At 34.3% G+C, this 25124-nt stretch overlaps 1 protein-coding gene across 5 annotated transcripts in view; it reads right to left on the reverse strand.

Annotated features, from left to right (window-relative positions):
* The window catches only part of KIAA0825 (KIAA0825 ortholog), a 553950-nt gene that overhangs the window by 465865 nt on the left and 62961 nt on the right, over positions 1–25124 (reverse strand). For 4 of the 5 annotated variants that reach the window (XM_043974041.1, XM_043974031.1, XM_043974021.1 and 1 more), the window contains 3 exons: positions 22016–22155; positions 8270–8441; positions 3066–3735 (listed from right to left, as the gene is read on the reverse strand). In XM_043974041.1, the coding sequence (XP_043829976.1) occupies positions 3066–3735; positions 8270–8441; positions 22016–22146 (973 nt within the window). In that variant the 5' untranslated portion in view covers positions 22147–22155. The remainder of the gene's footprint in view (positions 1–3065; positions 3736–8269; positions 8442–22015; positions 22156–25124) is intronic. The other variant, XM_043974059.1, reaches the window with a different exon arrangement.

The raw sequence follows: 25124 nt of genomic DNA on the forward strand, positions 1-25124 counted from the left end.
CCCTCCATTCCAGCAACTGGAAGTCTCTGATTCAGGTCACTGGCCACCACATCTGGATCACTAAACTGTTCTTGAAGCAGCACCACTTTTGGGGGAGAAGGATCAATACTTAGAGGATCCTTGAGCCTTGGTGCATAGAAATCAGTATGGCTATCACTGTTTCTCCCTTCTCTCTGCCTTCCATAGTATTCCTCACTTGTCCATCAATCAACTCCAACTCTACACCAAGAAAGAGTCCACAATTGCCTTTTCCTTCTGTGTCTCCCTTTAGTTATGGTACACAGCCACATCCAACATGCAGAGGCCAGAAACATCAACAGAAAAGAAAAAAAAATCATCAGCCCTGAAATGCCATGAAACCTGTATATATTCCAACTACATGGTTCTTGTCTTAAGTTAGGAATGATATTTAACACATATTACACTTTCATCTTGAAAACTTTATAAACAAGAGGGACTTTTTCAAAGTACTGTACATAAAATTTTTAGAAAATAAGTGCACTTAGGAAATGCATTAAGATTTATACTTTGGCAGTTAAGGTAAAAGTCTCTTTGCTTTTAAAATGCATTCTGATAGTCCTAATTTAAATGACTCTGCAACAATATGCTGTATCTTAATAACAACATAAAATATTCCATAACCAAAAACTGTGCTGATGCATAACCATTTCATAACAAGATGTAGAATTATCCTGGAAAGCAAAAGAAATTCATAAAAGAACAAAAACTAATTATTTGAAAATCCAAGTGTAACAATATTTTAAAAACTATTTATCAAGGAAATAAAATTAGGGTGAGCAACACTCTTTCAAAATAAAAATTATGACTCAGTGTATGACACAAGATTCACTAAACTAAGAAATGCTTTAAAAAATTCATGGAATCTTGGAATCTTCCAGGATTGTTTTCTGGTTCTGTATGCTCAACTTCTGGGATAATGTTGGGATAAGCCTCAGGGTTAATTAGACAGATGCAATTTAATATTTAATATTAAATGTTCCTTCCATTACTATACTTGTTTTAAATTCTATGTTACAATGTAAAATCATAGGATTCCTTGGATCCAGATTGAAACTAATTTCTCTAAACCAGGAGTTCTTAATCTAGAGACTGTGAATTTGTTTAAAAAAATTGGAGGGGGAGGGCAGCTAGGTGGCACAGTGGATAAAGTACCGGCCCTGGATTCAGAAGGACCCGAATTCAAATCCAGCCTTAGACACTTGACACTTACTAGCTGTGTAACCCTGAGAAAGACACTTAACCCTCATTACCTTGCAAAAAAAAAACTAAATAAAAGAAGAAAGAAAGGAAGGAAGGAAGGAAGGAAGAAAAAAAATTTTGAATAACCACATTTCAATAAAAGTTTTCTTAGTACATTTGAGTATTTTCAGCATTTAAAAACTTTATTCTGAGAAGTGATCCATAGGCTTGACCTAGACTGCTAAAGTGACCACAGCATACACACACAAAAGGTTTAAGACCTCCTGTTCTAATCAATATGAATATCTAAACATAATACTAAGATTGTCAACTTTTTCAACAATGTTTTCTTTAAACATGTAGGGGTTTGGTTATCTCTAAATAATTTCTGCAAGTAGACGGGATCTTTAAGGAAGTATTCTATGGTAGGCCTACAATGTGAGGCAGCATGCCTTGTAAGGAAAACAGGTATTAAAGCTTAAAACAGCACTAAGAATTTTGGGACACTCTATAAACATTTTAACTCTTCTCCTAGTGTCTAGCACAGTGTCAAGGATACAGTAAATGCTTAATAAATTATATTTTTAAAAATATGTCTATCAAGCTATATGTACCTCTACTACATAGAAAGAAAATATTCTCAAAAACTATGGAATCTGGATAGAGCTTGAACCATGCTGTCTCTACTTTTTTTTTCTTTTTTGAGGTTTTCCCTTTTGTTCTGATCCTTCTTTCACATCATGACTAATGCAGAAATATGTTTAATGTGATTGTACATATATAACCTATATCAGATTGCTTGCTTTCTTGGGGAGGGGGGAGAGAGGGGAGGAAGGGAGAAAAATTTGGAACTAGAAATCTTAAAAAAACAAATGTTGAAAACTATCCCTACGTGTAACTGGAAAATAATAAAATACTTTTATGATTAAAAAATAAGTATAAGAATTAAAAAGATTGTAAATAAAGCTATAAAGTCCTTTAAAAAAAAGAAAGAAGAAAGGACAAATATTTGAGAAAATCTGACATCCTTTTTACAGTTCATTTTCAAGAACTGAATGCAAAATTGTTTTTATGAACATATTTTAGGACACACCTGAATTTTTTCATCAAATATGTTACTAAACAAGTTAATTTTTCATTTTCACTTTCAAGAAAAATTGCATTTTCCTCCTGTATTCCTTCATCATTGAGATGTTATATAAAACTACCTATTATGAAAGGGAAGAATGTGCTATGTAGCAAGTACTTACTTTTAGACTCATGTCTTCTGAGTAAAATTCTGAAATGGCTTATTGTTCTACTTGTATCAACTTTTGCTAGAAATCAATATTAGTAGGAATTTATAAATTAATAATATGTATGCTATAGCTGCCTAACTATATGAAATTTATGACTTCTCCAAATTTACTAGGCCTGTTTGACTCAACTATATAATTTAAAACCTTTTAACTTTAGTTAATTCAAAGAAAGACTGGGAAAAAGTGACATTGTATGCTATTTTCAACAATTTATCTTCATGTCTAATATTACACAAAAATTTAAAACTGCATCATTTAAGTATATATCTATAAAACAATTGTACACAAGATTTTTATGGATAATCATAAGAAAATACTCTCATTTATTATACATTTGGCTTAAATTTCCAAAGTCCTTCATAATTCAATAATGGGGAAATACACTACATTTCCATAGTCTAACTAGATTTTAATCAAAGAAATACACACAAATATGTAAAGTGTTGCAACACTGAATTTTGACTTGTTTTTGAGTCAGCTTGAAATTAGTAAAATACTAAGAATACAGAAAAGATACAGATTTAAGAAGGGTTAACTATAATGAACAAAAATTAAAATGGTACGAACCCAAAGCATGCACTGCTCCTCTATGTTTGCTGGAACTCTTGCCTGTTTTAACCACGTGCACAGCATTTTCTTTGAATTGCAGCTCACAAAATCTTTCCAGAAAATTTGTCATTTCTTCCTTAATGGAATCCAGGTAAGTTTCATTAATGAATTTTAGTGCTGAAGAAGGAGCTAAAATTTCACTTAGTACATAAAAATCTTGTTTGATCATTTTGCATAAATTAAGTATTGAATTTTGGTAACCATGTATCACTGTGTCTAAATTTGCTTCTCTGTTGTAAGACAAAAAACAATTCTCTAGGACTTGAGTAACCAATTTATTTTGTAGGCTTTGGTACTTGGCTAAAACTTCTGATTCTGGATAAAGAAATAAAAGCTGTCGAATGCAGTGAGTTTTAAATGAAATAATGTGCGGTGAATTGTTTATGTTATTATGACTTTGTAATTTGCCCAGTAAGAAGCGTCGGAGATGTAATCTGATATCATCCCACAAAGACTTTACATCCATAGATGAGTGATCTTCAACTGCATGTAGTGAAGTTCTAGATGTGAATAGGAAAGATGTGCCACTTGGGGTACATGGGAATGAAACTCCACACTGACTGGAGAGATCCAAAAGGAAATCCAGGATAATTTCTTCTTGATTTTGTTCATTCTTCAATAAATCTTGCTAAAAAAGTAAACAATAATTTTAGATATGGTTAACCACAAAAAGATGTCATCAGTTTCAAAGCATGCAAAGTAATATGTTTTGTATCATCAAATATTTTTCGTTAGATGCTTGCTATTTTTAAATGAAAAGTTCTTTTTGCAAAAGTTGATACTATTTTTAGGGCAGCTAGGTGGCACAGTAGATAAAGCACCGGCCCTGGATTCAGGAGGACCTGAGTTCAAATCCGGCCTCAGACACTTGACACTTACTAGCTGTGTGACCCTAGGCAAGTCACTTAAGAAAAGAAAAAGAAAAAAGGAAAGAAAAGGAAAAAAAAAAGTTGATATTATTTTAAGGGAACAAATGAATTTTTGTAGTTCTATACATCATCTCAGCCATAGTGTAGAATCTATTCCAATCCCACTGTAACACTTCCATTACTATCAAGTATGTATAAAGACCCAAGTCATCTAAATACTCTGAATTCCACCGTCCCCAGCTGCAAAATGGGGGTAATGATATTTGTATTGACCACCAATGAGCTTGTTGTGAAAAGTAAATGAAATAATTCATATCAAGTGCTTTGCAACTATCTATAAGTGTGCTACTATGATGATCATATAAGCCTATAATTACAGTTGATCCTCTAATGCTTTGATGTGGCTATGCCAGCAGGGTATAATCTCTTGCTATCTCGCTAAGGAGACAGGAAAGACATTTGTTATTATCCTGTATGTCTCTTTTCTGAGCCTAGCTAAGTTAAGTGGGGCCCTTAACTAGAATTTTGACCACCAAATGATGTTTAAAAAAAACAAAAACAAGACATCAATTCTGTCACAGGTTACCTGTGTGACCTGGGGCAAATCACTAATCCTCTCTGGTCTTCAATTTCCTCGTCTGTAAAATAATGGGATTTGGCCTAGTTGACCTCTAGGATCACTTCCACCTCTAAACCTAGTAAAGTACAGGTTACAATCTACACCAGTGGAGGGAATATCCACACTATGAAATCACAGAGCCTTGATGTATTTAAGTATTATGGTCGATTATAGCAAATAGCTTGATTATGCAAAATATACTAGGTTTCTGAGGCTCCAGTTTAACACATTTGTTAATTATGAGTCTCATAATTATCTATTATTAAAACCAGCCAAGTATAATTTGTACAATGAGGGCCTCATTTTTTTATTAGTAGCTATATAATTAGTATATAAGAAAGCTGATGAAAAAATTAATGTTTGAACAGTATAATCAAAATTGACAAACCCTGGCAGGTAAAATCTTCATCATAAGGTCATGTAAGCCTGGATCTTTTTTTTAAACAATGCTGTATAAACCTTCCTCAAACTAAAATGATCAATTATGTAAAAAAAAAAATTTTTTTAATATATAGGACAAACCTATCAGCTTAATGAATATGAGCCAAACTAAGGAGGTCTTTGCCCTATAGTGAATACAGAATGACTTGTGTGTGATAGATTACAAGATAATTAAAAGTTCTTGCTTTTAATTAAATAGCAAAGCATTATTAAATCAATATTAATGAAATTCAATGCACATGGCTCTTAATAGACATTAAAGAAGTAACAACATCCATTTCTATTTGCAAGGCTGCACCTTCACAAAAATAGTGGGTAAAAGAATTTTCTCAAACGAATAAGGCCTCAGGGTACAAAGCCTTCCTTGCTCCTTTTATTACCTTAAATATTACACATTTGTAATAACAATGAAAAAGCCCCAAACTATTTTGTTTGATTCTGTTATCTACCACTTTATATAGCTTATCACATAAAAGTTTTATGTTTAGACAGAAACAGCAGCTTTTAAAAAAAAATTAAATCAAAACGAAAGCTGTCGTAACTAGTAAAACTAATACTAACAACCAAGTATGGAATTTCTGTAGTAACTTATATGAATCTTTTCTGGAACTAATGATATTAAACTGGTCACTTTAGATAGAGAGAGAGATAGATAGATGATAGATAGAGAGATAGATAGATGAGATATAGATGGATAGATAGATGACAGATAGATAGATAGACATATAGTGATAGATCTCAATATCTATGTCTATATATGACATGGATGAAAGATAGATAGACATTTAGTGATAGATAGATCTCAATATCTATATGTCTATATATGATATAGATGATAGACAGACAGACAGAAAGACAGATAGAGCTCTTAGAAAATATCTTCTTCCCCATGCTCTAGGAAGATCATTATTGGGAAGACTTTATCATCCTGCAAGATCTCATCAATATCAGTGATCCAACTCACCACTACCCTCTGTCCTGCTGATTGAAGAGTAGAGCCTTCAACAGGTGGAACTCTAAAACCTCTATTTATGGAGGGAGCTCAGTTTAGACACTGCCTAATTCCTCACCTGGCTGTACTACTCTGGGACTCCTCTGACTTTTCTACTATGCCCCACAACAACTGGGTAACTTCCTATCCCCTACCCTTTTCAGCTTCCTTCTGTGTATTATCTTCCCCTGTTAGAGTGTAACCTCCTTGAAGGCACAGCTTATCTCTACTTTTTTCATATTTATACTCCCAACACTGAGCATAGTTAGTGTCTGGCACATAGTGAGCACGTAATGAATATGTACTCACTATTAACTATGTCCTCATTTTTCTTCAATGAAGCCACAATCTCAAAAGAGAAAGAGTATAGGCATTCCCTTCATTAGTGTAAATGGAAGTCCCTAAAATATCTAAAAAAAACTAGTGGAAAATTGTATTTCTCATTCCTCAACTACAGTCTGTCTTATAATGCTTATTAGATGCTTTGACAAAGCATCTGATTATAATAAGAGGTGCCAGTGATGCTGTAGGTTACCATGGAAGAAGGGGCCATTTAAGTAGTAGAGCAGTCACTCATCTTATTGTGGTTGCTCCAAAAATACACAGATCTAGACAGGATATATGTGTTCAGACAAAAATGAAAAATAACTTGTAGAATTTTAGCCAAACTGGGGAATCTGCTTACCTTATAGCAACAGAACTGAGAAGGTGATTGGAGTGACTGGAATATTTTAGGATTTAAAAAATAGAATTTATATATTGTAAACAGGGACTCTGTTGCATCTTTGTAATTCTAGATTGTACTGCATTCTAACTTTTACATAGCTTTAATTTGCCTACATATTACTTCTTTTTTTTTTCTTTATATTTTTTTGTTTATTTTTACTTTTTTTTTCTTTACATATTACTTCTTAATAAAAGGTGATTTGAATCTGGAAGACCTGGGTTCAAATTCTCCTTTTGGCATATATTAGTTGTGTGATGCTAAGCACTTAACTGCTATATGACTCAGACAATTCTCTATGATTTAGTAACTGAATTGTAGATGTCTTGTATTCTGCATCTGCCTTGGGGAAGGGAATTCCCCACACTAATGAAATTCATCTTTCATATATTCCTGTATATGTAGCATAAGTTAAATTATGACATAACCACAAGGGAAAACAAAAACCAAACCTTGAGCAAATACCAACTGTAGAAGATTAAGCAGAGACACCGTAATGGAATAACAACTTAACAAGAGTACCTCGATATTGTACTCTAGGTAATGGCTTCTAAACCTGAAGTCAATGAACTTGTTTTTAAAAAATATTCTGATAAATTAATTTTGATATAATTGTTTCCCTTGTTGACCCATGCATTTTATTTTATGCATTATTCTGAGATGGGATCCCTAGGATCACCGGGCTGCTAAAAAGGTTCATGATACATAAAAAAAGATTGAGATCCTCTGCTCTAGACTGATTATCAAGAAAATGTGTTTCGTGTTAGTAGGAAGTGTGTCAACATATATGGTGAAGGAAATAGGCAAAATATCATTATTTTCCAAAAAAGAATATAAAATGCAAAAGACTTCAAAAATATACTCCTACATTAAACTTTTTTTCATCTTTATTCCCAAACTAAAACATTATATGTAAAATTATTTTTGGTTAAAAAGGCTAGGGGAGGGCGGCTAGGTGGCTCAGTGGATAAAGCACCGGCCCTGGATTCAGGAGTTCCTGAGTTCAAATCCAGCCTCAGACACTTGACACTTACTAGCTGTGTGACCCTGGGCAAGTCACTTAACCCCCATTGCCCCGCAAAAAAAAAAAAAAAAGGCTAGGGGAGGGGCAGCTTGGTGGCACAGTGGGTGGAGCACCGGCCCTGGAGTCAGGAGGACCTGAGTTCGGATCAGGCCTCAGACACTTGACACTTACGGGCTGTGTGACCCTGGGCAAGTCACTTAACCCCAATTGCCTCACTAAAAAACAACAACAACAACAACAACAAACAAACAAACAAATAAATAAATAAAAAGGCTAGGGGAGATATCTAGCTTACACTCCTTATTTTTCCCCCAGAGCAAATGAAAATAAGGAAAAAAACCTTTTTACTTTTGTTTACATTATGTCTTAAATGTATTACAGCAAAACAATTAACCATACATAAAAAGGCATTTACAACAATTAACTCAAGTTTTTGTTAATGTAAAAAAAATACTTTTCTTCTTTTTTATTTCTCTCTCTCTCTTTTTTTTTACCAAGGTTTTGAGGAATTTGATCAAGTCTCCATGAGAACAGGAAGGTGGTTTTAACGAACTGGAACTGTAGTTATTTAACCACTCAAGGCAATCACTTGTAGTCTGTAGTGGAACATCAGAGCCACACCTTCTGTTAACCTCTGACTGGATATCTTTAAGACACTGTTGCAAGCTGAAAGGAAAACAGGTCCCCAAAATTTATTATTTTTCCCCAACATATATGTGATATAGAAATATAATTTTAAAACTATAAACTATTAATATAATAGCCAAAATAAAGTGACTTTTTATTTATAACTTGAATTTGGACCAACCTTTATTCAAATTTTCCTTAAAGATTCTAATGGTAATGAATACAAAAAAGAAAACACAAGGTACCCAATATACAGTTGGTTTTCTACTTCCTGCTTCTAGGGAAAAAAAGACTATGATCATTTGGGAAAAAGAGAAAGACTTGAGTTAAAGAAAAGGAGAAGAAATTGTGAAAATAATTTGGAAAGCTTTTGAAGTGGAAGGAAGGGCAGAGATTCAATCTGAGTAGGGGGAACTTGAAAGAACCAGAAGAGAATTTGGAAGAGGACTGCATCTAATGGAGGTCCCAGAGGTCCCAAGGAAAGGCCAACGGAAGAGGAGGGATGAACAAGAGAAGTAGAACTCAAGGAGACAAAGGTAGCTATAAATTAGGGTAGTTAAGATAAATAGTAAAACAGGGTAAAAAGTGAGTAAAGAAGGTACAGTGGAGTTAAATGTGGTTGCCAAGGTACTAATAAGTTAAATATTGAGAGCAAGAAGAGTTTAACATGATTCGTATAGTGTTTAAAATGTTTTCATTCCTGATACAGAAAATTTATACTTGAAGTATAGGCATGTGAACTTCCAAATAAAAAGATAAAAGGAATGCTATTTGTTGACCTGATAACAATAAAGAGGTCTGCTATCTTTTCAGAGTATATATTTAAGACATAACCAAACCTCCCAAAACAAAATCATGTCAAAACATATGACAACAGCTCATTCCTAATGGTTCATTTAGCACTGTGAGGAGAAACCTAGAAAGCATTACTAAATATTAGGAAGAATGGGCCAAGAAACTAAAGAGACATGATATTTTTATTACTACTTGCCAGTGAAGACAAAGAATTCAGAAGAGAATTGCAAATCTGAGAAATAAACAGGTACTTAAAAAGACAGTGTCTAAAAAGATAGTATTGGGATCTCTGGAAGAGGACTTAAAATATAGACACAAGAGATTTCTGGCCAGAGGTATGATACACCCAACAAGGCCTAGAAAGAACATATTTGACACAGAAGAGCAATGGACTCCTTCACAAAGATTAAGAAAGTATACTAGACCAGTTCCTGATCAGGAAATCCAAGGGAAAAAAAAAATATGAGTAAGTTTTCCAGCCTAGATGAGCAAAAGGAAACAGTGAGAGTGGTGGAAGTGACAACCACTGGTGGAAGACAGAAGATATTGACTCCATGACAAAACAAGTATTTAAACAAAATCAAAAGTTTGTTTTTTTAAATCAAAGAAAATGTAAGGTATTGCCTAATAAAAACAAATGACCTGGATGGAAGACAGAAAATTTAAGAATCATTGGACTAACTGAAATCCATAACCAAAAAAAAAAAATAGAGCCTAGGTATCATATTTTAAGAAATCATAAAAGAATAATGACAAGATCTCTAGTAACCATGGGGTAAAGGGAAAATAGAAAAAATCCAGCAGGTATCTCATTAAAGAAACCCCCAAATTAAAATTACCAGAAACATTATAGCCAAAATCCAGTGAAAGGAAAAATATTGCAAGCAACAAGAAAGATTTAATGTACTGATGGGCCAGTCAGATTCACACAAGATTTAGCAAGCATCACTCTAAAGGAGTGGCAAGCTTAAAATATAATATTCCAGAAGGCAGAAGATAAGAGGTTTACAACCAAAAATAACACCCAGAAAAATTTCGTATAATTCTAAAAGGGAAAAATAGGGTCTTTATTGAAATAGAGAAATACCATGAATTTATAGTGAAAAGACAGAAAATAAGTAGAAACTCTGAAATACAAACATAAGGATCAAGAGAAACATAAAAACATAAATATGAGTGATCAATCATTAGGAACAAAACAAGGATAAACTGTTTACATTCTAATAGAAGATGATACATGTCTCCTCAGAATGGGAATCTAATAAAGCAGATGGCAATAAAATAGAGGTTTTTATAATACTTTGATGATATTAAAAGAAGAATATAAAGGGAGGGGGGAAATGATACACTGGGAGGAGGAAGAAAGAAAAATGGTCAAGAAAGTTATCTCATAAACTGGTTGAACCAGAAGACTAAAAACAAGAAAAAAGAAAAGAACAAGGGAGGATGACACTTTTATCTGAATTGGTCAAAGGAGGAAAGAATAAACACACATACAGATAGAATAAACACATGTACAGAAATACATTTCACTTAATAGGAAAACCAGAAGAAAAAAGAGAAAGTAAAAAATGGAAAATAAGAGGGACGATACACTAAGAGAGGGATTGGTCCTAAACAAAAAAATAATTCTAAAGAGGGTGGATCTTATAAAGGGGCTTAAAGAAAAGAAAGAAATGAAAAGAAGCTGTGATTGAGTATTGGATGAGAGAAATAGAAGAGAATCAGTAATGACGAAACAAATTACACCAAGTCTAGAACAATGATCCTGAACACGATCCTCTCTTCTCACACTCTTCTTTATAAAAAGGTTAGAAACAAATAAAAGAAAAAGTAAAAGAATAGAGAATAGAGTAAAACACATAACTTAAAAGTAACTTCTAAGAATGCCAATGGGATGAATTTACCCAAAAAATAAAAGAGGAGAGCAGACAGGATTAGAAAGCAGAATACAACATATATTATTTACACGAAACAAACCTGAAATGGAAAAATGCAATCATAATTAAAATAGGCAATAATGAAATTTATGATGATTCAGATGCAGTTTTTTTAAAAATAGCAGGGGTAGCAATCATGATCCCAGACAAGGCAACAGCAAAAATTGTTTTAATTAAAAGTTAACCAGGAAAATAACATTTTGCTAAAAGATATGATAAACTATGAATTTGATGGTTAACATCAATAATATCAATGTTAAATGCATATATACCAGCTGGCATCACATTTGAATACTTAAAGGAAAAGGTGAATGAGGGACTGAGAGAAATAGACTGTAAAACCATAATAATGGGGAACCTCAATTTATCCCTTTCAGATTTAGAAAAATCTAAGAAGAAATAAATAACACAACAAATGAATGGCCTAAAGAGAATTTTAGAAAAGTAAGATAGGCTGTAGACCTCTGGATATTGCTGAATGGGAATAGGAAGAAGTTTACAAATTTTTTACCTGTATATGGTACCTTTTCAAAAATTGACCCTGTCTTATGGCACAAAAACCTCACAAAGAAATATAGAGAAGCAAAAATACAAAACACATAATGTAGAGACCACAATGTAATACAAATTATACTCAATAAAGGATAACTAATTAAACTCTTAAAAATAATTAGACTAGGGGTAGCTAGGTGGCACAGTGAATAAAGCACTGGCCTTGGATTCAGGAGGACCTGAGTTCAAATCCAGCCTCAGACGCTTGACACTTAACTAGCTGTGTGACTCTAGGCAAGTCACTTAACCCTCATTGCCCTACCAAAAAAAGAAAAAGAAAAGAAAAAGAAAAAATAATTAGACTAAATAACAAACTTTTTTTTTTTAAAGTGAGGCAATTGAAGTTAAGTGACTTGCCCAGGGTCACACAGCTAGTAAGTGTTAAGTGTCTGAGGCCAGATTTGAACTCAGGTACTCCTGACTCCAGGGCCGGTGCTCTATCCACTGTGCCACCTAGCTGTCCCTAAATAACAATCTTAAAGAATGGATGGGTCAAAGAACAAATCATAGAAATAATGAATAATTTCATTAAATACTACAAGACAACATGTAAAACATTTTAAGGAATAGCCAAAGCAGTCCTTATGGGAAATTTTATACCTCTAAATATTCATCAATAAAAAAGAGAAATAGCAGATCAATGAATTTGGGAATGCAACTAAAAATGAAAAAGGCAAACTAGAACACCAACAGATTATATCCCTCAATTAAACACCAAAATAGAAATCCTGAAAATCAAAGGGTTTAACAAAATTAAATCCCTCCAAACCACTGAATTAATAAATTATAAAACTAAGAGCAGTTTTTAAAAATAAAGTAGACAAACCATTACTTAATTTAATTTTTTGAACTGAATTACCAGTATCAAAAAAGAAAAAGGTGAATTCACAACCAGTGAAGAGATACAAGAAATTATTAAAAAGACTTTACCCGGGGCAGCTAGGTGGTGCAGTGAATAGAGCACCGGCCCTGGATTCAGGAGGACCTGAGTTCAAATCTGGCCTCAGACACTTAAAACTTACTAGCTGTGTGACCCTGGGCAAGTCACTTAACCCAATTGCCTCACCCCCCCAAAAAAAAGATTAAAAAGATTTTACCCAATCATATGTCAATGAAACTAATCACCTAGCTGCCCCAGAATATACATGTTTTAACAATGTTTTTCTTTATATCCTGCTAGGGAATGTGGAGGTAAAAGGGAAAAAGATTTTGTTGATTAAAAAAATTAAAATTGAATTGAGTAAGTAAAAAAGAATATATTTGGTGAGAGCATTATATATCTAACCAAAACATTTAATGGAAAAGAAAAGGGGAGAGAAAAATTGCCTTTCTATATCCACTATGTTAGATACCATAGGGAGTATGTGGAAAGAATAGCAAGAGAGACACATAGAAATTATGAGAGAAAATTCAAGAAGGAAATCAGTAATAAAATATATAGATTCAGATATCTGTCTATGTGCAAATTATAGATTACAAGCCAAGTGAACTAGAGATCCTAATGTATAAAAACAAATTCAGACACATAGCAAAACAATACTAAAGAATAGTACAGTTTTGCTAAACTATCTTTAAAATCTTTGTTACAAAGGAAGGCTCACTAGGTAGGAGAGGAGAAGAGAATATATTTAGAAGTGAATGTGATGTAAAGACAAAAACCATCAATAAAAAGAAGTAAAGATATAAACAAAGTCAGGTATAAGAAAACAAATACAAAAACATGGTGTGCTCTTCTGTCAGGGATGTTAAAGCTCAAAAGACCTGAAGTTTGCAAAGAAAGCTAAGGACAACAAAAAAAGTGTTTGTGATTTATGCCTATCAAATAATAGATGCTTAATAAATGCTTATCGATTGACTGATTTAAGCTACATGGGGAAAAGAAGAGGGTCAAAGAAGGAATAGAATTCAGGGTGAGAGAAGGCAGAGTTGCTCATATCTCACTCTGTTTCCTGTGTCAAGGAAAAATGGTTTTTGTATTGGAAAGGGATTAATAAAAAAGGGCACAAAAGCTACCAAGACAAACTAGAAGGTAATAAGAGAAACCCTTGTAGTTCTTAAGAGTTCAAATCACTTGGCCCGAGTGGACTAGAGTACTTAAAGAATTGGCAAAGACACTGAAGAGATTTTTCCATTTCCTTGTCCAGCTCATTTTACAGATGAAGAAAATGAGGAAAACAGGGTTAAGAGACTTTTCCAGGGCCACTAATTCACTGCTGGTGGAGCTGTGAAAAGATTCAACCATTCTGGAGAGCAATTTGTAATTATGCCCAAAGCACGATAAAACTGTGCATATCCTTTGATCCAGAAATACCACTGCTAAGTTTATATCCCAAAGACATCCCTAAAAAGAGAAAAAGGCTTATTCGTACAAAATATTTATAGCAGCTCTTTATGTGGTGGCTAAGAATTGGAAATCAATGAGTTGCCCATCAATTGGGTAATGACTTAACAAGCTATGATATATGATTGTGATGGAATATTATTGTGCTATAAGAAATGACAAACAGGATGATTTTGGAAAGGCCTGGAAAGACTTAAATGAACTGATGTATAGTGAAGTGAGCAGAATCCAGGAGAATGTTGTACACAGTAACAGCAATATTGTTTGATGAAGAACTGTGAATGACTTAACCATTCTAAGCAATACAATGATCCAAGACAATCACAAAAGACTAATGATGAAACATACTATCCACCTCCAAATAAAGAAGTGGTATTGATGGAACACAAACTAAAGCATGCTATGTTTCACTTTCTTTCATTTTTTTCTTTTATTCAAGTTTTCTTGTACAAAATGACTAACATGGTAATGTTTTACATAATGGCATATGTATATCCTATATATGTTTGCTTATTGCCTCAGGAAGGGGGGAGGGGAGGGAGAGAAGGAGGGGTAGAATTTGGAATTCAAAACTTCAAATAAAAATGTTTATTAATATAAAATAATAATAATAATAATAAAAGAGAGACTTGCCCAGGGTCACACAGATAGTAAATGTCTGAGACTCCTGACTACAGGCCTTCCTGGTTACAGACCCAGCACTTTATCGACTGTGTCACCTACCTTTCCATCAATGGATTAGAGAAGAGCATGTACCAGTTTTCAGACAGACAAATAGACAGACACAGAGAATCGAGTCTAAAAATTTTAGATAAGACAGTGAATTAGATTTTAATTCCTATAGATAAGGAGGTGATGTGATGGTAGTCCTGATGTACTCAACAATCATTGGACCATATCTGTAGAGAAAAGGACAAATAGGATAGTGAAAATCCTTGAATCCACGCCACATGAGAAATATTTGAAGGATTAGGAATGTGAAAAACCTGAGGACACTTTCCAAGTATTTGAAGAGCTCTCTAATGAGAAGGGATCTAGACTTATTCAGCTTAACCTCTGAGGGTACACCTAGGAGCAACGGGTAGAAATTATTAATAGGCAAATTTAGACTTAATGCAAGAAACTACTTCCCAACAATTTCCACTATCTCAAAGGCGGATGGTCTGACTCAGTAAGCAGTGTATTTCTCTTCACTGGAATTCTTCGAGCAAATTGAAAGATCATTTTTCAGATATGCTACAGAAGGGATTCTTTTTTCAGATATAAGGTTGGTTATATATTCCCACACTAAAGCCTGGGATCCTGAGACCCATATTCAAGAAGCATTTAGTAAATCCCTGCTCTATGCAATGACCTGTGCGAGGTACAGGATCACAGTCTGCAAGAAGTTTACATTCTACTGAGGAAAATTATCTGTACACAGATAAGTAGATGCAAATTATATATAAAGAGGATATGAAATATTTTTATGCTACTAAAGGTGGATTATTTAAATTGCAGGAAGACTAAGAAGTAAATAAATCTTTTTGAAAAATGAATTTGAAAAACTAAAGTCTTAGGATGAAATTTTTGCCATCTTCCTCTTATTTCTTTTAAATATTATTTTGTTATGGACCTGTGATTTTATTGTCATAAGGAACTCACAGTATGGAGACTTCCTATACTGAGGGAGCTTGGCAGCTGACCTGTAACTTACAGTTTTAGATCATTACCTGGAGCACTGATAGTTCAACTTACTCCAGGTCCCACAGCTAATATGTCAAAGGCAACACCTGAATTCTGGTTTTCCTGCTCGAAGACTGTCATTCAATCCATCACACCACATTGGCTTTCATTGTGCTCTTAACAGTATCATGTGAAAGACTGGAAAATCAGTCGTGTGTGGTCTCTAAAAATATGCCACATAACAGTGAAGGAAGGGGCTTCTTAGCTAACTTTTGTGCATGAATGGGTTCAAAATGACATACAATGAAACAAATACCCTTTGATTATCAAAGGGCCTTTTCAGAAAAACAAAAGACTTCATGGAAAAACAACCCTTCTGGTGCTCACAGGGCCTTCAATTTCTGATGGCATTGGCATAACCTTATCCACAAATACCAGTTCTAAGCATAACAAAAGATCTGCATATATTTTCTTAACTTATGTAAACTGTTCTCTGAGCTGTGAAATATGATATTCCTTATGCATCTATTTTGGCTCTTGGGGTACTTTATCAAAGGCTTTTATTGTAGCATCCTGATGTATCTCATTCAGTGAAACCTAATAAATGATAGTACTGTGAACTGGAACAGCTCAACTGTTAGTATACCTAAATCTACTTCAATTAGTAATCAGCTTTTAGGTTAATCTCTGACATCTGAGTCTGGGTGTGGGCCAATGACTACAACCTATAAATAAGGTAAAGCCTTCAGAGAACAATATATTTTAGTAATTTGTCCTAACATTGATAAAGGGATTAAGCAGGTGAATTTCAGTGGACCTCCCTCATTGGTACAAACTGAGCAAGTTTTGATCTCCTTATCATAATAAAACAAAAATGTCAGAATTTTATCTGGTTGATGAAAAGCTAACAAACATTTTAGATGTCATACTCCAATCTAATATTGCTCTCCCTGTACCCCTCCCCACCCCACCAGGAAAGGACTAACTTTGGCTAGGCCCTTGGCAGATTGTGTTTGATATTAGAATGAAATGAGACATTAGTGATGTAATTTTAAACCTTCTTTAACAAAAGGAGATTTAGTCAGCCATAACAGAGAAAGGATATTTAACAAGGATATTCAACAAAGACACCACATTGATTCATCCAAACATCTTCTGTCGTTAATCATACTGTTGGTCTTTGGTCAGAATTCTCAAGAGAAGTGAGCTGGAACTCCTCATGGCCTTTTGTGCTCAGGCTTTACCAGGAAGTGTCATCACTTTTCCTTCTTAGAAAAAAACTAGGTCAATTTAAATAGGAAAGGGCCACCTCACCTCACACACATAGCTTTTCTTTTGTCATTAGATAAATATTTATAGAATCTATGCATTTAAATTTTAATACTTTTAAAGAGACATGAATTAGTTGATGGCAAGTATAATCATATTTTATGTGGCCCACACAGTAATACTGTTGATGGAAGTGAGGAATCATAGAATTTCAGAGCTGTCTCATCTAGCTCATTCCTGAACTGGAATTCACACTACGATATCTGAGACATGGTCTTCTAGCCTTTGATTAAAGATTTCCAGAGAGGCTTAGACCACTCTTCAGAGGCAACCCATTCCACTTTTTTTTTTTCTAGCTCTAATTAAATGTTGGGCAGTTTGTTTGTTTTTTTCTTAGCTTAAGTTCAAATTTGCTTCTTTGCAACTTCCATTTACTGCTCCTCTGGCACCAAGCAAAACCTATCCATTTCTTGTCTTCTTCACATCCCCACCCTACCAAATCCCAGCTCTTCAAGTTAAATATCCCTACATTCTTTCAACTATTTCTCAACTGAATTAGACTGTAAGTCCTACATTTTTAAAAGTGCTTTTAACATCTTACTTAAAATTAAGATGTTTCCCTATCAACAGACTTACTATCATAAAATATCTTTAATAATCAAAGGGAAACAAAAGATCCCTCAACCATTGGTATTAAGACTTTTTCCACTCAAATGTGAAATTTATGAACTGAATATATATCTTCGAGGAAGTCTGTTATACACTTCTTCATGTATTTTTTTTTTTTTTTGCGGGGCAATGGGGGTTAGGTGACTTGCCCAGGGTCACACAGCTAGTGTCAAGTGTCTGAGGCCGGATTTGAACTCAGGTACTCCTGAATCCAGGGCCAGCGCTTTAACCACTGCGCCATCTAGCTGCCCCCTACTTCTTCATGTATTAAAAACATAATTATTTCAAGATTTGACCTTTTTACTGTTATATGTTATTTGCATTGCAACAATTTACTTTCAAAGAAAAGCTCAATAAAAAGATTTTTTAAAGGAAATGTGTCTTTATTTTTATCCACAATATTGGAAATTCATCCTATTGATTCTTTCATATAAATATATATGTATATGTATATACATATATATATACATAATGATTAAAGTTTATTGGGCAAGGGAGTGATAGACATTTACTTTTAAAATGCCACATAAGCAGTTATATGTGGGATGGATTAGAAAGCGACAGCTGAGACAGGGAGATCAATTAGACGAATATGGTAATGGTCCGGGCAAAAAGTGATGAGTGTGTGAACTAGGAACTAGGATGGCAGCAATGTGAATAGTGAAGAGATATGTGAGAAAGATGTTATGAAGGAAGGACTGATAAGACTTGGCAACTGATGAGATGGAGGAGGGAGAAGAGAGAGAATGAACAGGTAAGGATGTCTTCTTGTGAACTTGGATGATTAGAAAGTCTGTGATGCTTTCAACAGAAATAGAGAAATCAGGAAAGGGGCTAGGTTTGGGGGGAAAAGATAATATTTTCATTTTTTCTCCAGCTGTGGGTTGAAAATTACCAATCTTTAGCAGAATTTCCTTCTGTTCCTTTGGAAAAAGTAGGAATGACAGAGTAATGCTGTCAAAACTTTCAATTCCTAAGGTGTATACAAAGGTCAGCTATAGTAAAAATACTGAAGCATTCCTAAATAAAAAATTGTAATAATAAACTTACCAATAAAAATACCTTAATAAAAGACTTATCTTTGTTCTTGGCTAAACAATATAAAGAGGAAAATAATTTTGTGTTGAATTATGACTTTCCTTCAATGTCCTGTTCAATATAAGAAAATCCTATTCAGCTCAAAGAACGAGGTTTTGAAGCTAATCGGGATTTTTTCCTGACATTAAATTTTCAAGGCCTGTAGAGATGGCATTTTCCGAATTCACATTTGGTAGAGCATACCCTTCTCAATGCCCATTGAGAAAAATTTTAAGAGTATATAGTTTTCTATCAATGAGTTCTATTGTAGGGCTTTTAATGTCACACAGCTCTGACTTGAATATGAGATAGAACTTTAAATTGAAAACGGTATAGAAGAATAGAGGCCTACAGTAAAAGGCAGGTGAAAGTTCCTTGACCTCTGATCTAACTGGTCTATTCTTATGAATCACTGCTTTGGGGCAGTGAAAGACCTTATGGCTCATAAACTAGATGATATTCAGAAGAGCAAAAGAGTTCATACTTAGAAGCCAAGGTTACTGATAGAGAGGGGGGAAGTAAGTATAATGAAGACTACCATATTTAAGAATGAATTACTAATGTTTTTCTTTTTAAGTATTAATAAAAAAAACCCTCACATATCACATAGACATTCATTACTTATTCAATGTATACCACTGGGAAACAAATAGAACTGTTAGAATACAAAAATGCCAAAGGTAATTCAACTACAGCAGTGTAAGTGTAGCATAACTGATTTGTCGTGACATACAATTTTCTAAAAGCTATTCTGTTAGAAGGCAATAAATGGGTGAAAAAATGATTTATACTCTTCAGTATCATAGTTATTATTCAGTATTTTATTTTTTTAAAAAATATGTACCGTATACTATTATGTTTATTCTCTTGGGTATAATAAACACATAATTGAATTTGATGAAAAATGGGCTTTATTCCAAATGCAGCATATAGTACATACAGTAACTCCCTTGGTTTATCCCTTGTGAAGATCAATGGTCACTTGAAATGATTTCACTCTATGTTAAATTTAATATATGGGCAATAAAAATATTTTTAATTTAAAATTACATCCATATTTTCCCCCATCTTTTTTAAACCATGAGTCATTCCTAAGTTTTAGTCCACATAACATTTTACAAATTTAAAATACTATATTTTAATTATCCTCTTTTAAAATATTATCTTCTTACTCATTAAGAAGGAAAGAAAATAAAATATAGAGTATTCAGTGTTTTTTTTTAAAAAAAGGATTCTGTAGTGAGAATGTTAGAAGTTTCACTGATTTCTGACATTTGGATGGAACTAAATATGAACCAGATCCTAGGAATAAGGTTATATGCCTCACAAAGGGATTTTTTTGTTTTTTAAAACTCTATCTCCACCCACTACCACCACAAATTGAATTTAGATAATGCTTTGTTCAGCTACATAGTTTATAATTTTAAATAAGTTACCTTGCATTAAAGCCTTGCACTGATCTTGTCATTGTGTGGAGGTGACATGCCTCTTTAAGGAAGTCTATGCCAGTGCAGCATGAGGCCTGTTAGGTCTTACCAAGATGGAATGGATTGGACATTGAGTAAGGGCATCAAAATGCACTATGGTTCTGTGTAGTGATGTCTGGAGAGGCTCATCAGAAGACTGACCATCAAAATTATGACATTTTTGGCTATGGTAACTCTCAAAATATGGAAAAGCTAAGATCTTTATTGGAAGAGAAAATTTTCATCACAATAAAATCATAAATCTTTCCATATATCAAAGTATGTGGCTTTTAGGAAACCAAATCTGTGTCCTTTTTGTGGACTTCTTTTATACTGTCAATATCTACCAATTTTCTTTCTCTATTTTTTGGTACAGGTACCAATTCTGTGATGTCATTGGTTTAGGGAACTCCCAAGTGAAGAAACCCTCAGTATGAATACAGATAGTCATCTTCCCTGCAACATACAGTCTTAGAGAGTGACCTAGAGTATTGAGAGGTTAGGTGACTCTGTCAGCATCACATAAAACATTATATGTCCTTGATGGGATTTGAATTCAGGTCATCCTGGCTTTGAGGTCAACTATGCCATGCTGCCTCTCAACATCTACAGATAATGTAAAATCATAATACCTATATGTTCAAGCTGGCTTATGTGATGCTGGGAAAGTAACCTAACCTTTCAATGATACTGGTAATTCTCCAAGACTAAGTTGTAGAGAATGGCTGACCTGCATCAGTAGACAATCTCCTCATCCAGGAGGTCTCTTTTAACAGAACAATCACAGATGTAATCACTATCTCTATTCCTAAATGGGAAATTCATATTGCTTATTTGATCTACATGGGGATGGTTTCTTATTTATGCACTGGTAAAGGGATTTGCAGATTCCTTGCAATTCAGAAACTTAAGTGTCTAGAGCTTATAAATGACAGATCGGCAACTACTGCTGAAGAACACTGGGTAATAGCACTTTTCAATGTGGTCTGCATTATTATACACCTAAAATCAGATTAGTTACTGTGTGTAAGACCCATTAATAGGAAATCAATACAGTAAAAATCAGTTCACAATCATTGGTCCCTTGGGCACCCAAAATATAATGTCAATAAAGGACTATTTGAAAAGTTATAAAAGTGACCCTATAGAATTCTATTTACCTGTTCTTCCTTTGTGTCTTCACATATCATACCTGCTTTCAGGGTTACTTGACAAGAGTTAAATTATCCCTCGAATCTTTCTGAGAAAAAGCTATACCTTCACTAAAGCCCAAGGTAAATAAGAAGTAAATTCAGGGCATGAAACCTCATAGAAAGATGATGAATTTATCAGTAGGAGGACAATCTCCATGAACATACATTGTATCTCCTTAGTAGACTATTTCATGAGTTGTTATGGACAAAAAAATTACAAATTAAAAAAAATGTTCTATTTTCTGAAAATCAAACAGAACTCAGTGATCTTATACTATATATTTTGGATAACAATTTTAAAATCTGAAGTTCTGTTTTATATATTTATATAGTTTCTGTGAATTATAGTTCTCCAAATAAGAACACTTTATTCAACATGCTAATGAAAATCAAATACTAGATAATGGCTATGTCAGAGAAAACTTTTTTTAGGAATTTATTCAAAAGTCAGGTCCTATCTTCCATCCTTATTAAAAGCAATATTCTAGATAAAAGCAGTCATGTTAAATTCTAAGGCACAAACTTAAAGAAAAGATAATGGATTAAAATATAAAACAGTGTAATTGTTCAAAACATTAAAAGTCAACAAAGTAAAGTTATTGTAAAAGAAACACAAAACTCAATTTGAAAAATTAACACCATTTACCTTGCAGCATTTTTCTCAATCTTTTCATCAATGTCACTGAAGATTTGTTCAAATTCCAAGTCTCCAGGAAACGAATTTAACAAACAATTTATGTCAAAAGAATTATAAGAATATTCATCTCCCCAGTCCATTTCAAGGAACTGAAATAAATAAAAAAATCTATTAGTTACTAAGAAATGCAAATAATTAAAATTATAATATACTAAATTATATGAAATATCTAAAATACACAAAAACAAAGTTAAATGAGACAGTAGAATAATTGGGATCATATCAGATAAGTAAATAGATTTTAAAAAATTTATTAGGGCTAATTTTATTTTGCTCTCTATTATCTTAGAAGCTTATAAAATAAAATCTCTCAAAAAAACCCATCCTGTACATATCACTGTGAGATTCACAGCAATCAAAAATTATATGTCATGGTAAAATACCTAAAAAACTAGTAAGAATATCATTAGATGCCCCCCTCAAAGTAGAACCCCTGTCTCCTCTCCTTGTTCTGACCTGGATTTGGGTACTAGAGAATCTGATAACTAGAGATTCCAGGAGTGGATGCCATAAAGAGATGGGATGGGACCTTCTGGCTCCATGTCATTTCCTCTCTCTGACCTTTCACTTCAAGTTCCACTGCTCCCTCTCTGCCTTATTACTCTTTTTTTTTTCCTGGGCAATGAGGGTTAAGTGACTTGCCCAGGGTCACACAGCTAGTAAGTGTCAGGTGTCTGAGGCCGGATTGGAACTCAGGTCCTCCTGAATCCATGGCCAGTGCTTTATCCACTGCGCCACCTAGCTGCCCCTGCCTTATTACTCTTAAACATATTCTTTGTCTACACTGTGAACACCTTCCTCTTCTACTAGTTCATTGTATAAGTTTTGGTTTTCTCCTATTATAGTCACGACCCTGTGATTGACCAGTTCAACTACATACTGTCTTCTACTATTGAATTTTGTGCCCTCTTATCCTAAAGCCTCTCATGCCTTGCCAAACCCTAAACATGGGTAACCCTGACCTTCTGTTTTCCTAATTCCTACTCATGGGCTGCTGAACACAAATGGAGACAGACACACAACCACATTGACTGGATACAAGTTTGTTACCTAGTCCTATTTGAGCCCTCATTGTTTATTCACTACCACATAATGACCTTTTCTCAATTTAGTACATTAAAAATCATACATTCCAACTTAGTATCTTACTTTCTTTGATTTATTTTTTCTGACATACCCTCACCTAAGCACACTCGTGGTTGTTGTTCGTCCCTGTTTTCGAAAAGGGCCAATAGCATCATGGGGTGATGTCCTGACTCTCACATGAATTGGATTTAAGAGAGGCAGAGTTGCACAGAAAGTTGTTTACCTCACTTTCTCCTCCAGAGTCATCAAAACCCACATATAGGGTTATGGCAGGAACATAGCAGTGAAAATAGATTATCTCTGGAGATGGTAAGTTACCAACTACTAGAGGCCTTACATTAATGTTTCAATGACCATATGTTCAAAATATTTATAGAGGAGATTCCTCTTCAGGAAGAGGTGAAGCTAGGTGGTCTCCGAGGTCTCTTCCAACTCTTTTCTTGAGCTTATTCCCATCCTCCCAGTCATGCCAATTTACAGCTTCAGACTCACTTCTGACTCTTCTTTATCTCATCCTCCATATAAAATCAATTTTCAAGTCTTATGAATTCTACTTGGCAAAAATCTCTCACTTGTCCCATTTTCTCCACCTACAGGGACACCACTCTAGTTCATGCCCTCATCATAATGCACCTGGGCCATAGAAGTAGACTTCTAATTGGTCTTCTTGCTTCTAGTACCTCCTCTATATTTCTTCTTGCTAACATTTGTCAATTATTTTTTTCCAAAAGCACAGGTCTGACCATTGTGACAATTGGAGTGATGCCACCTGCTGGAGAGCTACTGGAGGAAATCTCAGCCATGAGGAGAAGGCATGTGGCTTGGAAGGTCAGTTCCTTGGCATCCAGAAGTGATGTTTGATGTTTCCGGTTTAGATAAGAGGCTTCTAGGAGGAAGGAAGCAAGCGTTGGGCCTTTTTTTGTTCCTGATATCGCCATGGCAGGTTGGACAATGGGGTCTCTTAGTTAGATTTTTACCTTTCTCTCTGATCATTAGATCCTAATGCTCTTTAATAAATGCTTAAAAGTCTAAATTCTTCCTAAAGCTTCTAATTTATTGGCGACCACTCATTAGATATTTTAGATAGTATAGCTAGATAGCAACTTTATACCATATTACTCATGAGCACAAGAAATTTCAAGGGCTCCTTGTTACTTATACAATAAAATTTAAAATCCTCTATTTGCCCTTCACATTATGGCTCCCACCTCCCTTCCGGCCTGATGTTCACATTATTTATCTTCACATGCCCTACCTTCCAGTCAAACTGGTTTGCTTGCTGTACTCGGAACTCAACATTGCATCCACTGCATCCATGACTTAGCACAGGCTATCTGTCCCCAATACTTGGAAACCATTTCTTACACATTTCTATCTCTTTGAATTCTTAGTTCCTTTCAAACTGGATCTCCGGGGGCTTTTGCAGAAAAGCCTTTCTTCATCTTCTTAGTCATTCATGCTGTCTGTCTCCTCAAATTATCTTGTATTTACTGAACTCCAGTGGAATGTGACTTTTGAGGGTAGAGGCTAGGATCCAGAACGATAGATCTAGAGCTAGAAGCTAAAGCTGGCCTTAGAGGTCATCTAGTCCAATATACTCATTTTACAGGTGAGGAAACTGAGGCCCAGAGAGGTTAAATGATTTGACCAAGGTCAAAGAGAGAGTAAATATCTGAGGCTAGATCTGAACCTATGTCCTCCGGCTGCAGAACTGATAAGTTTTTCGTTGCATCATTTTGTATCCTTAATATCCAGGATGGAGCATTGAACAAAGTAGTTACCTAAACGCTTGTGATGGTTATTGTCTCAACTAGTTAAAACCAGTAGGAAGCCTTGTTTGTCACCACAAATTCATTTCGAAAAAATAATGTAAATCATAGTTATAGATTTATGGATATATTCTTAGTTGTGAGTCACGATAAAATAAAATACTCTCCGGAGACATCAGTCTAATGTATTACTATTTTGAACA

Source organism: Dromiciops gliroides, chromosome 1, assembly GCF_019393635.1.
Source record: "Dromiciops gliroides isolate mDroGli1 chromosome 1, mDroGli1.pri, whole genome shotgun sequence".
Taxonomy (NCBI): Eukaryota; Metazoa; Chordata; class Mammalia; order Microbiotheria; family Microbiotheriidae; genus Dromiciops; species Dromiciops gliroides.